This window comes from Camelus bactrianus, chromosome 27, assembly GCF_048773025.1.
Source record: "Camelus bactrianus isolate YW-2024 breed Bactrian camel chromosome 27, ASM4877302v1, whole genome shotgun sequence".
Lineage (NCBI taxonomy): Eukaryota > Metazoa > Chordata > Mammalia > Artiodactyla > Camelidae > Camelus > Camelus bactrianus.
Window position 1 is genome coordinate 353,860 of NC_133565.1, and position 13,684 is coordinate 367,543.

Sequence of the window (13,684 nt, forward strand, 5' to 3'; positions counted from 1 at the left end):
TTTATTAAAATTCCATTCTATTTATTCTTAGTTAAACATGCTAATAAATTATAGCACTGAAGGAACTTAATAGAAAAAATTTTTATTTTTTATTTTACTGCTTTAACTGAACCTAAATATTGACATCAGAAACAAAACACATTAAAATAATTAAAGAAGTGAAAAATGCAGTGGTTTATTTGATATTTCTAGTTTAGGCTGAAGATATATAATCTGGTGTACATTGTTAAATATGTTCCATTACTGTCATTGAAAATATACCTTATGCATTTGTAGACAGTTCATTTTTTTGGTCCAGATATTTTAAAAGGCATATAGAAAAATAACTCATTTTAAAGCATTTAAAAGGGCTTTATAAATAATTAGCCATTCTTTAGATCAGAAATTAAGGCTTTAAAGGTTCATAAAAGTATTATTTCCAAAAATCTGCATTTTTGAAAATATCAAAATGGTAATCAGCTTATTTGGTGTGGTCTTTAATGAAATGATTCTTTAAAAATTTTATTTCTATTCCAAATATACTCATTTGAGTCCTAATTTTTAAAGCTAAAAAGTTTAAAAAGATACGAAATAAGTAATATTACACTCATGCATAGTTATGAAAGAGCATTTGAATATCTTTTAAAAGTATGCTAGTGTAAGAGATCAGAGATTAGTAGTGTGTTTGGACTTTTTATCGTGTGTTCAATGTGTACTTTTGTCAGTCTTGTCTTCCACCTTTCATCTATCATTTTTTTTTTCTGCTTTCTAATGGGGATGCTTAAACTTGAGGTAATGTGTTTTTGGAAGGCTTTGAATAATAGTAATACTTCTAATATAGCACCTTCTTTCATCGTATGGCAAATTTTGTGTTTCAAGGCAATATAAGAACTTCAAAGATATACTCATTTTTGTTTTATTAACCAAGCAAACTTTTAACCATCTTTAAAATAATTATTTGCTAAGAGTAGTAGAATTTGAGGACAACAATTATAATCCTAAAGCACTAGCAGGATGTTTGCTTGAAATATCATTCTTTAATTCTTTTGTAATTTATAGTTTTCTAGTAAAATTTGATGTTAAATTCAATAACATGGCTTCAAGGGAATGCAGGCTATTTTATAGGATCTTATATACTGTTTTCATGGGAACAAATATTTGTTAACTTCTAGGATATAGAGTCACTCATCCCTTTAGTGAGTATTTTTTGAATGCCTGAGTGCCAGCAACTATTTTAGGTGTGGGGAGTACAAGAGTGAATTAAACAGAGTGCCTGCTCTCATAAAGCTTATCTTCCTTTAGCCAAATAATATGTAAGTAAACCAAATCATGATAGAAAGTCGGTTCATGCAAAGTGCTATAAAGAAAAACAAAGCAAGATACAGGCAGTAGTGGGGCTGGAAGTAATATGGGACAGTTTTAGAATGATCAAGGAAGATATCCTCAACGAGGTTACATGGGAAAGAATGAAGTAAGCAAATAGTATGGTGAGTAACTGGGAGCAGCATTCTCAGGAAGAGGGAATGCAAGTGTTACAGCCTCCGGGCACAGATGAGCTTCGCCTGTTAACTAGTAAGGAGTGTCAGTGTGGCTTGAATCTTCTTTGTTTGAATTTCACCATAGTGATAACTAAATAGTGAATGTATTTATTTTCTTTCAAAATTGTGTCTTTCTTCAATCTGTATTTTTTCTTAACTAGAAACATAATACATGATCATTGTAAAAAATTAAAATGACTCATATTGTGCAGTGGAGAAAGTGAAAGTTTCCTGTAATTCACTCCCGTTTCTCCTCTTCCCCACAACTAAAATGTACCTTTAGGTATATACTCTTCCCACATCTTTCTTTTTTCCCTCTTTGAGTAAATTAAATTTAAAAATATTCTTGCTTTTATATTTTTAAAAATATGAATTATAATTTTAAAAAATACATATTTAGTGTACAAAGGATACATTATAAAATTATGTATAAGAACATATCTAAAAGCTATAAAAATAACAAAATTGGGATATATTTTCTTTGTTTAGTTTCTTCTGCATGTTGGAATTTATCAGCAAGATAGACATGTTACATCTTACAGACTTTAAAGTGGAATCAGGGTATTTTAATGAAATATACTCAAAATTTGCACTTTAGTACATACTGTTTATTATTTCTGTTTATTATGTGCGAGATACTCTAGTCATTCCTTTGATAGGATATTTACAAGTAGGGATTTAAATATAATTTCTTTTCTTGTGTGATAAGTAGGCATTTGTGTTACATGGTTAAAACATAGTAATTTGAAATAGCCAGGTTGTTTTAATGTTTTTATTAATATCCATAGTGTTGCTAATAGAAAATGATTCTGAGATTCAGAGTTGTTAGATACAGCAATTTGAAGTAAACTCTTAATACCTATAACCATGTGAAGGATGCATGACCATTTTAAGACAGGAGGTGTTAGGATATACTTTAAATTGAACACAGTTAAAAAGACATGAATATTTAAACATTCCCTTTTTTGAAATATATGATATATATATATATATTTTTTTATACATATATTTTCCATAAAAGGTAAGGCCATGAACATATCTCAGACATGCTGCCATTCCCCAAAACATTTTCAAACCTCTTTTAGTTGACTTTAAACCAGTTGGGAAAACACTCAGAAAACTAGTTTCATTAATTTATGGTTATTAAATAAGATAAACCCAAGTGTTTGATCATTCAGTTCACCTACCTTGTTTACTAGTTTGTTTCTAAAACTTATATATTCATCCATTTATAGTGGATTTGGTTTTGTCACTAGTGAGAATCTTTAAAAAGAAAAAAGGTGCCATGCATTCTGGAAGGGTTTCCAAAAGAAATAGCAAAAGATCTTTTGGCATTATTTTTATAATAAATTAGTAGCCTTCTAAGGTTTCCCCCTTGAAGATGAAAGTACTCATTTGTAATATATAATATAGTAACTGCTGATGTATTTGTTAAAATTTTTAAAAAAGTTTACCATATTCATATTATAAAGTTTATTTACTAACAATGTAAACAATGAATTAGAAATACAAAGTTCTTTTCAGTTGTAGGAAAGCATACTTTAAAAACAGTACTTAGTCTCTGTAGTGGTTAAAACTTTCATGTATAGAAAGTTTGTATTTCCAAGATCTTTGCTTATCTTCCTCTTATAATATTTACTAAATGATCAAATCATTGTTTCAATAATAGACATTAATTTTATTTAAAAATGTTAAAATGTATTAAAGCAAATTCATGTCCAGCTATTATCCATGATCATAGTGTGATCCAGGTTAGTGAAACTACATATAATTTCTGTTTGATAACTTCTATAGACAGGTACTTTCAATTACAGTGAAAAAGATGATTCACCACCTTTAAAGGTGTTTCTGTGTTGGTTGTTTGCATTTAACGTGATTTTGAAGTAAAAAGAAAAGGCTATGCTATAGAAGTTGGGAGAAAACACAGGCATGACTTGCATATCCTTTTTAAATTCAGGATTAAAGTATAGAATTTAAAGCCAGTAAATTCAAGTTTGCAGTTTGGTGCTTACTTCAGACACATAAAATAGGATGTCAACTTTTCACTTACTGTATTATTAAATAAAGTTGTTCATTTTGGATAAATTTTAAAAATTAATTTTCAGTCAAAGAAGTTGTGGGGTGGCAGTAGAGGGTGGTAAGATAAAGAACCAAGTTGAAATTTCTAAGGATTATTTCAATTTAACAACAACAATGACAAAAATCTATGGAATCTTAAAACCTCTGGATGCTTTCATTTCCTTTTTCATTTTAGTTTGCTCTAATTTTTTCTTTTTTATTTTTCTTTTTAGGCCACAGTAAGCCAGCTGAGAAGTGAACTTGCCAAACGCCCCCAGGAAGTTGCTGTATATGTGCAGGAACTACAGAAACTTAAAAGTTCAGTTAATGAGTTAACACAAAAAAATCAGGTGAGAATTTAAAAACTATATATAATGGGAAAGTGATTTTGTATATCTTAAATTTTAATCTTGTGTATGTTATTTATATATTGGCACAGTACAGTGTGAGTTAAGTTTTTTGTTGTTGTTTTTTTTTTTTAATGTTACGTACATTCACACTGTTACGCAACCTGTCTCCAGAACTCTTTTCATCTTGGAAAACTAAAACTATACTCATTAAACAGTATTAAACAATTCCCCATTCACTGTCTCCCCTGACCCAAACCTTTTTTACTTTCTATATCTATGAATTTACTATTCTAAGTAACTCATATGAGTGGAATCACAGTATTTGTCTTTTTGTGCCTGGTTTAGTTCACATGGGATAATGTCCTCAAGGTTCATCCATGTTGTAGCCTGTGTCAGATTCTCCTACCTTTTTAAGGATAAATAATATTACATTGTACATGTGTTATCATATTATCTATTCATCTGTTGATGGATACTTGGATTGCTTCCTTCTTTGGGCTATTGTGAATAGCACTGCTTTGAACATGGGTATACAAATATCTGTTTGAGACCCTGCTTTCAGTTCTTTTGGGTATATACCCAGAAGTGGAATTGCTGGATCAGATGGTAATTGTTTTCAATTTTTTGAGGATTTCACCGTACTGTTTTCTATAGTGGCTGTATCCTTTTAAATTCCTATCAGCAGTGTACAAGGATTCAACAGTTTCTCCATATCCTTGCCAAAATTTGTTATTTTCTGTGTTTATTTTTGTTTTTGTTTTTTTTATAGTAGCCATCTTAATGAGTGTTAAGGTGGTATCTCATCATGGTTGATTTGCATTTCCCTAGTGATTAGGTTGATGAGCATCTTTTCATATGCTTGTTGGCCATATAATTTTAGTTGGGTTGTTTGTGTTTTTGTTGAGTTGTAGGAGTCCTTTATATGCTTTCGATATTAATCCCTTATTGGATACATGATTTTGCAAATATTTTCTCTCATTCTTTAGGTTGCCTTTTCACTCTGTTCATTGTGTCTTTTTGTAAAGGAAAAACACTCCTGTGTGTCTCCTCTACTCTCAGTACTGTACCGCAACTTCACATCTGACATCAGATGTGTGGGTGTTCTGTATATCAACAATTCTGCGACACCAGCTGGGTGTCCGACAGTTTAACTCAATTCTTACACTATTTACCTGGAGCTGGCATCAGATTAAGGGTGCAGTCCCACCAGACTGTGCCTGAACACCCGTACCTTCCCCACACCCCAATTCAGACACCAGTTCAAAGTCCATCTTGTTACTTGTACTTCTGAGCAACTGGCTATAAATGGGAGGTTCCCAGGCCTCTGCCTCTGGTTCAATTAATTTGCTAGAGTGACTCACAGAACTTGGGAAAACATTTTACTTATTACATGACTGGTTTGTTATAAATGACTGTAACTCAAGAACAGCCAGATGGAAGAGATGCATAGGGCAAGATACGTGGGAAAGTATATGAAGCTTCCATGCTTTCTCTGGGAGCTCTCCACACGTTCATCAACCTGAAATCTCTCAAATTTCTTTCCTTCTTTACATAGGCACAGATGATCAAATCACTGGCCATTGGTGATTTAAATCAACCTTTAGCCCCCTCTTCTCTCCCTGGGGAGCAGGTAGGGCTAAAAGTTCAACCCTTCCTTCAAGTTTGGTGCCCCTAGCACCGGCCCCCATCCTTAGAGCTTTCTAAAGAATCACCTCATTATTAAAAACTCATAGGTGGCTGAAGGGGGCTTGTTATGAATAGCAAAGGATATCTTTATTGCTCTTATCACATAGGAAATTCCTAGGGTTTTAGGAGCCCAGTTCCAGAAATGGGGACCAGGACCAAATGTATATTTTACAGTATCGCACCTTGGATGCACAGAAGTTTTAGATCTAATCCAATTTGTCTGTTTTTACTTTTCTTGCCATGTTTTTGGTGTCATATCCAAGAAATCATTGCCAAATTTTGTCATGAAGCTTTTCACCTGTTTTCTTCTAATAGTTTTGTAATTTTAGATCTTTGATCCATTTTGGAAAATTTTTTTACAGCATAAGGTAAGGGTTCAGTTTCTTTCTTTTGTATTTGGATATCCAGTGTTCCTAGCACCAGTTGTTGAAAGGACTGTTCTTTTTTTCTATTGAATGGTCTTGGCACCCTTGTTGAAAATCATTTCACCATGTGTGAGTATTTATTTCTGGGTTCTCTATTCTTATTCTGTTGGTTTAGATGTCTTTTTAAATGTCAGTACCACATTGTTTTGACTACTGTAGCTTTCAATAAGTTTTGAAATCAGGAAGTGTGAGACCTCCAACTTTGTTCTTATTCTGTATTTTTTTTAATGTTAATATTTTCCACTTTGTTTCTTTAAAGATGAGCAACAGATAATATTTAGTTTGGAGGCAGGGCAGGCATGGTATTAATACTTTTTCCCCCCATGTCTTTACTTTTTTGTTGGTGGAATAATAGGGAGTTATTAAATCTTTTTACTCAAATGTATGGTGAATTTGTTGGCTTTGCTTTAAATAACTTGAACCTAGTATTCTGATGAAATATAACAAGGAAAAATCAAGACAGAAAGTAACATGGTAGAAGGGAAAAAGAGATGAGAATAATTGGTTGTAAATAGTAAGCTTCTTGTCACAGCCAGGTGAATGAACTTGGGAGCACATCCTCCAAGTCTTGTCAAGTTTTCAGAGACTATAGTTCTGGCCCATGGCTTACTATAGTCTAAGAGAAACCTTGAGGTGGAACCATCCAGCTAAGCTGTTTCTGAATTCCCTGACCCTCAGAAAATGTGTGAGATAATAGATAAAATTTTCAGCTCCTAAGTTTTGGGGTGTTTGTTGCTTGTGCCCTTGCACAGTATTTCTCAAACTTCTTGATCTCAAGACTGCTTTATATTCTCAAAAGTGTCATGAACCCCAAAGAACTTTTATTTATTTATTTTTTTGGTTGCATCTATGGACAGTTATGTCAGAAATTAAAATAAACTAAAAATATATGTTCATTATTTTATTTAGAAAACAGTAACCATTAGATATTAACATAAATAACAAAAATCCTATTAAAAATGTCTAATTTCCAATATAAAAAATAGTGGTGTTAGTTTACATTTTTTCAGTCCTCTTTAATGTCTAGCTAATACAGGACAGATGGATTCTTCTGTCTGCTTTTACCTTTAATCTGTTGTGATATGGTTGAAGTGTGCATAGAAAACTTAGTTTTACACAGATGTAGTTGGAAAAGGGAGGACTAAATAGCCTTTTCAGATAATTGTAGCTATTTTTATTTGATATTGTACTGAAATTAGATAAGGTATAGTTTCTCAAAAGTTAGTTGCAGTGTAGATTCTGAAACCATATCAATGCAGTTTTTGTACTTTGTAACACTGAAATTCATTCCTCTGTCTTGCCTTTTGAATAGACCTTTCCTATGCATGATTTTTATAACATAATGCATTAGTCATGTGAAAAATACTGGTTCACTGAGTTATGCAGATTTCCCAGATATTGAACAGTTCACTGTACAGTATAAAACAAGTCACATTTGTCAACATCACCATCAATCTCAGTACAGGCTTTAAGCATAAGGAAGTGTCAAGCTCGTGGTGGTAGATACAAGTTTTCCAAAATTCTAAGCTTCATCTTGAAGCTTCAGTTTTATCATTGGCAACCAACGGGATCACTTCTATTCTTTGACATGACAGATTCTCTTCCTACCCAAGTCTGAATAATGATAGTTCGTCCGTGATTCTTTCCAGTTGAAATAGCGTTTCAAGGAAAAAAGCAACTAGCTCAATTGCATAAATGCTTTTCTATGTGACAATTACATTATTCTTTGGTATGCAGCCAAAGTGATCCATATATACTTCCTATTTTTTCACACAGTTTTTCTTTTTTCTTGTTACAAATACTGCAGCTATGAACTTTCACCATAAATCTCATGCATTTGTGCAGGAATTAAATTGTTATGTACTCTCATGTGAAATTGCTGGGCTACTGGCTACATACATACTCATATTTACTAGGTGATCCCAAACTGTTTTCCAAAGTAATTATACTAGTTTACCATTTTCTATTTCTCCATCAACACTTGGTGCTGACGGATTTTTAAAATTTAATCTTTTTATGGCTGATAAAAACCTCCCTGCCTCCCTGTCCCTCCTTTTTTTCTCCTGTCAAACTCTATGTAGAAAACATCTACATACACTTTAGTTTTATCTTTGTCCCTCAATTTGATTTTTAATTTCTTTTGAGATTAGAGTTGACCTTCTGCCTCTTGGAAGATGGCCAGATGTGTACATGCAGCAGATGTTTATGATCAGTGTAGTTTGTTACGTATTTCTGAAACATCAAACCGTTAATATTTATGAAACAAATATCATATATATATATATATATATATATATATATATATATATATATATATATTCACACATGCCTACATACGTGCACACACACTGTTAAAGGAAGTACTCTGTCTATTTTATGAGCACTACAGGGAATCAAGATGGTTTAGTGTGGTAAAAATGGAATTTTTTATTAGGGGATAAGAGGATTTTCTACTAATCTTAATAATCTTTACAGAAGTGTAATACTTGACAATTTTTTTTCAAAGTGTTTTCCTGCTTAGGATTTTTTTCACCAGTTAGAGCAGGAGCAAGCAGAGAGGTGCATCTATCTATCGCTCTCTCTCTCTTTTTTTTTTTTTTTTTGAATTTTTGCCTTCTGCCTCCCTCGCCACTCCTCACCCTTTGCCTTGATAAATCATAATTGTTGACAGTGGTGATATCCAAGTGTTGTAAATTTGGAAATCTCTATGCTTGGTCTTTTGAAGGCTATTACATGAAATGCCTTGGCAGCTTTTGTAGGTCATAGGCAGCATCAGGGTGGATAGATTACATTTTAAAATATAATGAATGGGAAAAATAGTTGCTTTTATGTTAATGTCAAGTTCTCAGCATTAAGCCAGTGTTTTTTAATTACTGACTTGGAAAACTTAAAAACGAGAGGAATATTGAGGGAGCCTCCTTCTTAGTTTCTAATAAGAATCATATTCTGACATTTAAACAATTCTGCAGCTTAGTTTAACTATTTCTGTATGATTCTGAACAAAATCATATGTTTATTTAAAGCTACTAATGTGATTAACATGGGTCACTGTAAGAGACTGACTGTTTTCTGGGTTACACCTCTTATCCATTTTCCATTCTTCGTTGCTCTCCACTTTCCAACGGTCCCAGTATTAAGGTGCTCATAGGCCAGAGCGAGAGCCAGATGTGGCAAGTAGTTGTATCGCTGTGTATTACCACTGTGTTGCCAAGTGGTATACTGACATGAACAGAATAGTACAGTGGTCAAAAGCCCATTTAAATCTCAGCTTTGCCACTAACTGGTTGTGACACACATCCTCTTAAAGTGTGTTTCCTCTTCTGCTAAGAAGTACTGTTATATCCATTTGCCTCTTAGGATTGATGTGAGTATTGAATACATTAATAGATGTTAAAGTGCTTAGACTAGTGTCTGGCTTTTAGAAAGCACCTCAATGAATATTTGTTGTCACTGTTTTTATTTGGAAGTGTTGTGATGCCGAGTTGGATCAAGACCACGGTGGATGTTTTCCTATCTTACTGACTAGTAAATCAGGAAAGGCGTTTGTAGAAGACAACTTTATTTAGCTTAGTCTTTAGGGATGCTAAGGAGCATATCATGTGGCAGAGGGGTTAATGGCATTTCATTTTAGAGATAGATATATCTATAGAAGGCATGGGAACATGTAAGAGCACAAAATACAAGATGTTGGAGAGCTACAAATAGTTAATTTGTTCTTTCTCACAAAGCTGTTTTGAGGAACAAATGAGATCCCTGAAACTACTCTGTAAGCTCTCAAGCTATAAAAAATACCATTCTTTTTGCATTTCTTCTCATTACCTGACTAGTAACAAGTGGATAATAGAGCCTAATACAGGGAAATTGTCTCTGTAAGAAAATACGTTGAAAGAACAATTGGTGAGGAAATCAAAAGAGGACTGGACATTCAGAAGGAAAGACTTTTGCCTACTCAAATGATAATTGTTATAAACCAATCTTAACATTCATTTTATATTTTAAATTTGAATAGTATAAGTTTGGAGGAGCATGAATTGACTCACTGAGTGTCTGAATTGTGTTGTGGAAAGTTTATTGGACTTAGAATCATAATACGTGACTCTGCCACCTGGCCAAGTCATATCAAGCTTTTGACTTTAGCTTCTTCATCCATACAATGGGGATGATAATGTCTATCTCATTTTTTGTTGTAAGGATTGATATAGAGAAGAGAATGTGCAATTATTGATTTCCTTAATGGATTCTACTGCATTAAAAAATCAATCTTCAAAAACCATGTTTTCACTATACTTTTTGCTTCAGATTCTATGGGAAGATGATAATGAGAATGAAAAGTTTGTCATACTAAATTCAGTTAGCCTTTTGCATGTAAAAATTACATCATGTGAGTGTATTAGTTTCTTTTAAAAAGAAAGTAAGTGATTTAGGTTCTTTTAAAATTTAATTAGCTCTCATCTGTGCAGTAAAGCAGGAAGATTTTGATTAATTTTTTAGGCAAGTGAATTTTAAACAGTCAATGGTTGTTATGTATTTTTTGCTTCTTAAAGAGCGGAGCTGTCTGAGGGATTATGTGTAGAACTAGTGGGATTACTTGGTTACTTTAAGCCTATGGGGAAGAAGACTTACTACCTCATTACTAGCCTTAATTTTAGTAGCATTAAAAAAAATTATATCCCACCCAAGTTCTCAGTATTAGTGTGGTTGCATTCATAAAATTTAGTAACTTGGACTTTTCTTCAAAAAGATACAAGATATCTATAATGATCAACAAATAGATTTAGCTTACGAATTCTAAAATAAATGTTATCTTCTTAAAAGTAGAAAATTATGTCAAGAAAGATGTGGAGTTACTAACAAGACACAAATATTTATATAAAAAAAGAATTTTCCTAATATACAGATTGACTCAAAATTACTATTTTTTTCTCTAGTCTTTTGGCTCTGTCTCTTTTTTTCTGTTTCTGTTGGTTGGTCAAGACACATCTCTGCTAATTTTGCCCAGAATTTATGGTTGTTCTTTTTACTTTGTCTCCCATCTTCTCTTTGTTATATATATACTTATATCATCTTTCTGACATTGCTTTTTCTATAGTATATTCCTACTTGGTAATTTATATTAACGAACTTCTCAGACGGGTGTTCAAGAATCATTACTGCTGCCTGCCTTTCCCACTTTGGTACCTAGACTTATTACTCCCCTCGAGGTAATAAATAGCATTTGTTATTTTCCCTCATGCAACTTGTTTGTTCCTTTGTGACTTTATCTATTTATGTCTTCTTGTATAGAGCAGATAGCATGAGTCATGTCTACCTATTGCTTAACTCCTCTCACCACTTTACCAAGTTAAAAGTTTATTTTCATGTGATTTTTAACTTACTAGTTAGTCCCACTCAACTTTACTCATTTTATTTAAGACTATATACTCAAGAAATTTAACACAGCTTTTCTATTAATCCATTTTTGCCTATGCATTATGTTTCAACTTTGTTAGAAAAGTTTTTTGTTTTTTTGATATGCGTGTTTCATTTAGATTAGTCTGTTTAAAGGTCAGAGGCTTTGCTAGTCCTCCACTACATCTGTAGTATCCCCTTCTAGCACACTGCATATAAAAAGTGAGCATTATAAATGTCCATGATTGACTCATCAGGTGCTCACCGTGGCTTCTTATCCTGGCTATCTTTGTTACAGAATTGAGTTAAAATTCTGATCCATACCTTATGTGTACATATGATGACTTAAAAATGTTCAATATTAATTGTAACAACTCCACTAAGACCAGACTTTGACATTTGATTAGGCTGACTGATCCAGATCTTTGATTGGAGGTGTCAGTTTTTATACTTTATACTTGATAGTACTGAGTAAAATAACAAAACATGAGATAGGTTAGTGAAATTTTTAGATCACTGTTTTTACATACCTAGAAAGAACTCTGAATTACTCCTAAAAATAGTGTTTGTTAAGAAGAGCAAAAACTAGGAATCAGTAGAATCAGGCATACTACAGCAGTGAATGGTATTGTTATGCTAAAACTCTTACCAACTATGAAATTGTAAAGCCAGAAATCAGAATTGCTGAGGTATATTGTTATGTAAAACAATTTTTGATGATAGAGGAGTAGTTTTAATTTTTAACTCAAATGAGAGAATGTAAATATTTTGCATACCTTAAAGAGTCTAGTTAGTAGATTTTAGTGTTTTCATTTCATGTCAAAATTTTGTTAGTAGTTCTTATTACACTAGTACTAAGAGCTTAGTCAAGTGGACCAATAATAAAATCATAAGTTAGTATGTAATGATTTAATTCTTGGTTGGATATTTTCACTGTTTTTATATTGTAATAATGACTAAAATATTTAGTACGAAATGATACTGCTCTAAAGATTGTTTGAATAATTAAAATAATTGAAAGTATTAGGAAAAGAAATACATTGTTAAATTGATATTTCAGGACTTGACTGAAAAGTTGCAGAAGAAAGAACTGGACTATACTCAGTTAGAGGAGAAACACAATGAAGAATGTGTGAGTAAAAAGAATATACAAGCAAGCCTTCCTCAGAAAGACTTAGATTATCAACAGCTTCAGTCAAGGTTATCTGCATCTGAAACGTCTCTGCAGAGAATACAGGCAGAACTAGGTGAAAAGGGAGAAGCTACTCAAAAGCTCAAGGAAGAACTGTCAGAAGTGGAGACCAAGTACCAGCATCTTAAGGCAGAATTTAAACAAACTCTTAATGAACGTTCGTTCATCTAGCACAAAGGGAATGGGTTGCGTCCCGTCCCAAAGGTGGAGACCCCTTTCTTTGCGCTCCTGCACTCTGTCTGTCCCTGTCCCTCCTGGACACTCTGTGGAGTCCCATCCCTGAGGTGGGTGTCTCCATTTGTTTACCCGCTGCAATAAGTCCCTGTCCCTCCTGGACTGTCTGTGGTTTCCCATGCCTGAGGTGTGGTCTCCCATTCATTGACCCCCTGAAGTCTGTCTGTCCCTGTCCTCTTTGACCCTCTGTGGAGTCCCGTCCCTGAGGTGGGTTCTCCCCTTCATTGCCCCCCTGCATTCTGTCTATCCCTGTCCCTCCTGGACCCTCTGTGGTGTCCCATCCCTGAGGGGGAGTCTCCCTTTCACTGCCCCCTGCTCTCTGTCTGTCCCTGTCCTACTGGACCCTCTGTGGGGTCCCGTCCCTGAGGTTGGGTGTCCCCTTCATTGCCCCCCTGCACTATGTCTGTCCTTTCACCTCTTGGACCCTCTGTGGGATCCCGTTCCTAAGGTAGGGGGTCTCCCTTTCATTTCCGCCCTGCACTGTATGTCCCTGTCCGTCCTAGACCCTCTGTGGGGTCCCTGAGGTGGGGTCTCCCCTTCATTTCCCCCTTGCACTCTGTCCCTGTCCCTCATGGACTGTCTGTAGATTCCCATCCCTGAGGTGGTGTCTCCCCTACTTTGTCCCCCTGAAGTCTGTCTGTCCCTGTCCTCCTGGAACACTGAGGGGTCCCATCCCTGATGCGGGGTCTCCTCTACATTGCCCCGCTGCACTCTGACTGTCCCAGTCCTCCTGGACCCTCTGTGGGGTCCCTGATGTGGCGTCTCCCCTTCATTTCCCCCGCTGCACTCTATCTGTCCCTGTCCCTCCTGGACCCTCTGCAGGGACCCAGAGTT

At 34.3% G+C, this 13,684-nt stretch overlaps 1 protein-coding gene across 1 annotated transcript in view; it reads left to right on the forward strand.

Annotated features, from left to right (window-relative positions):
• LOC141575199 (early endosome antigen 1-like) overlaps positions 1-12,787 on the forward strand; it is a 37,307-nt gene extending 24,520 nt beyond the window's left edge. Inside the window, 2 exon segments of the mRNA XM_074353924.1 lie at positions 3,809-3,925; positions 12,485-12,787. Coding sequence (XP_074210025.1) covers positions 3,809-3,925; positions 12,485-12,787 — 420 coding nt within the window.
• Positions 12,788-13,684: the final 897 nt, after the last annotated feature.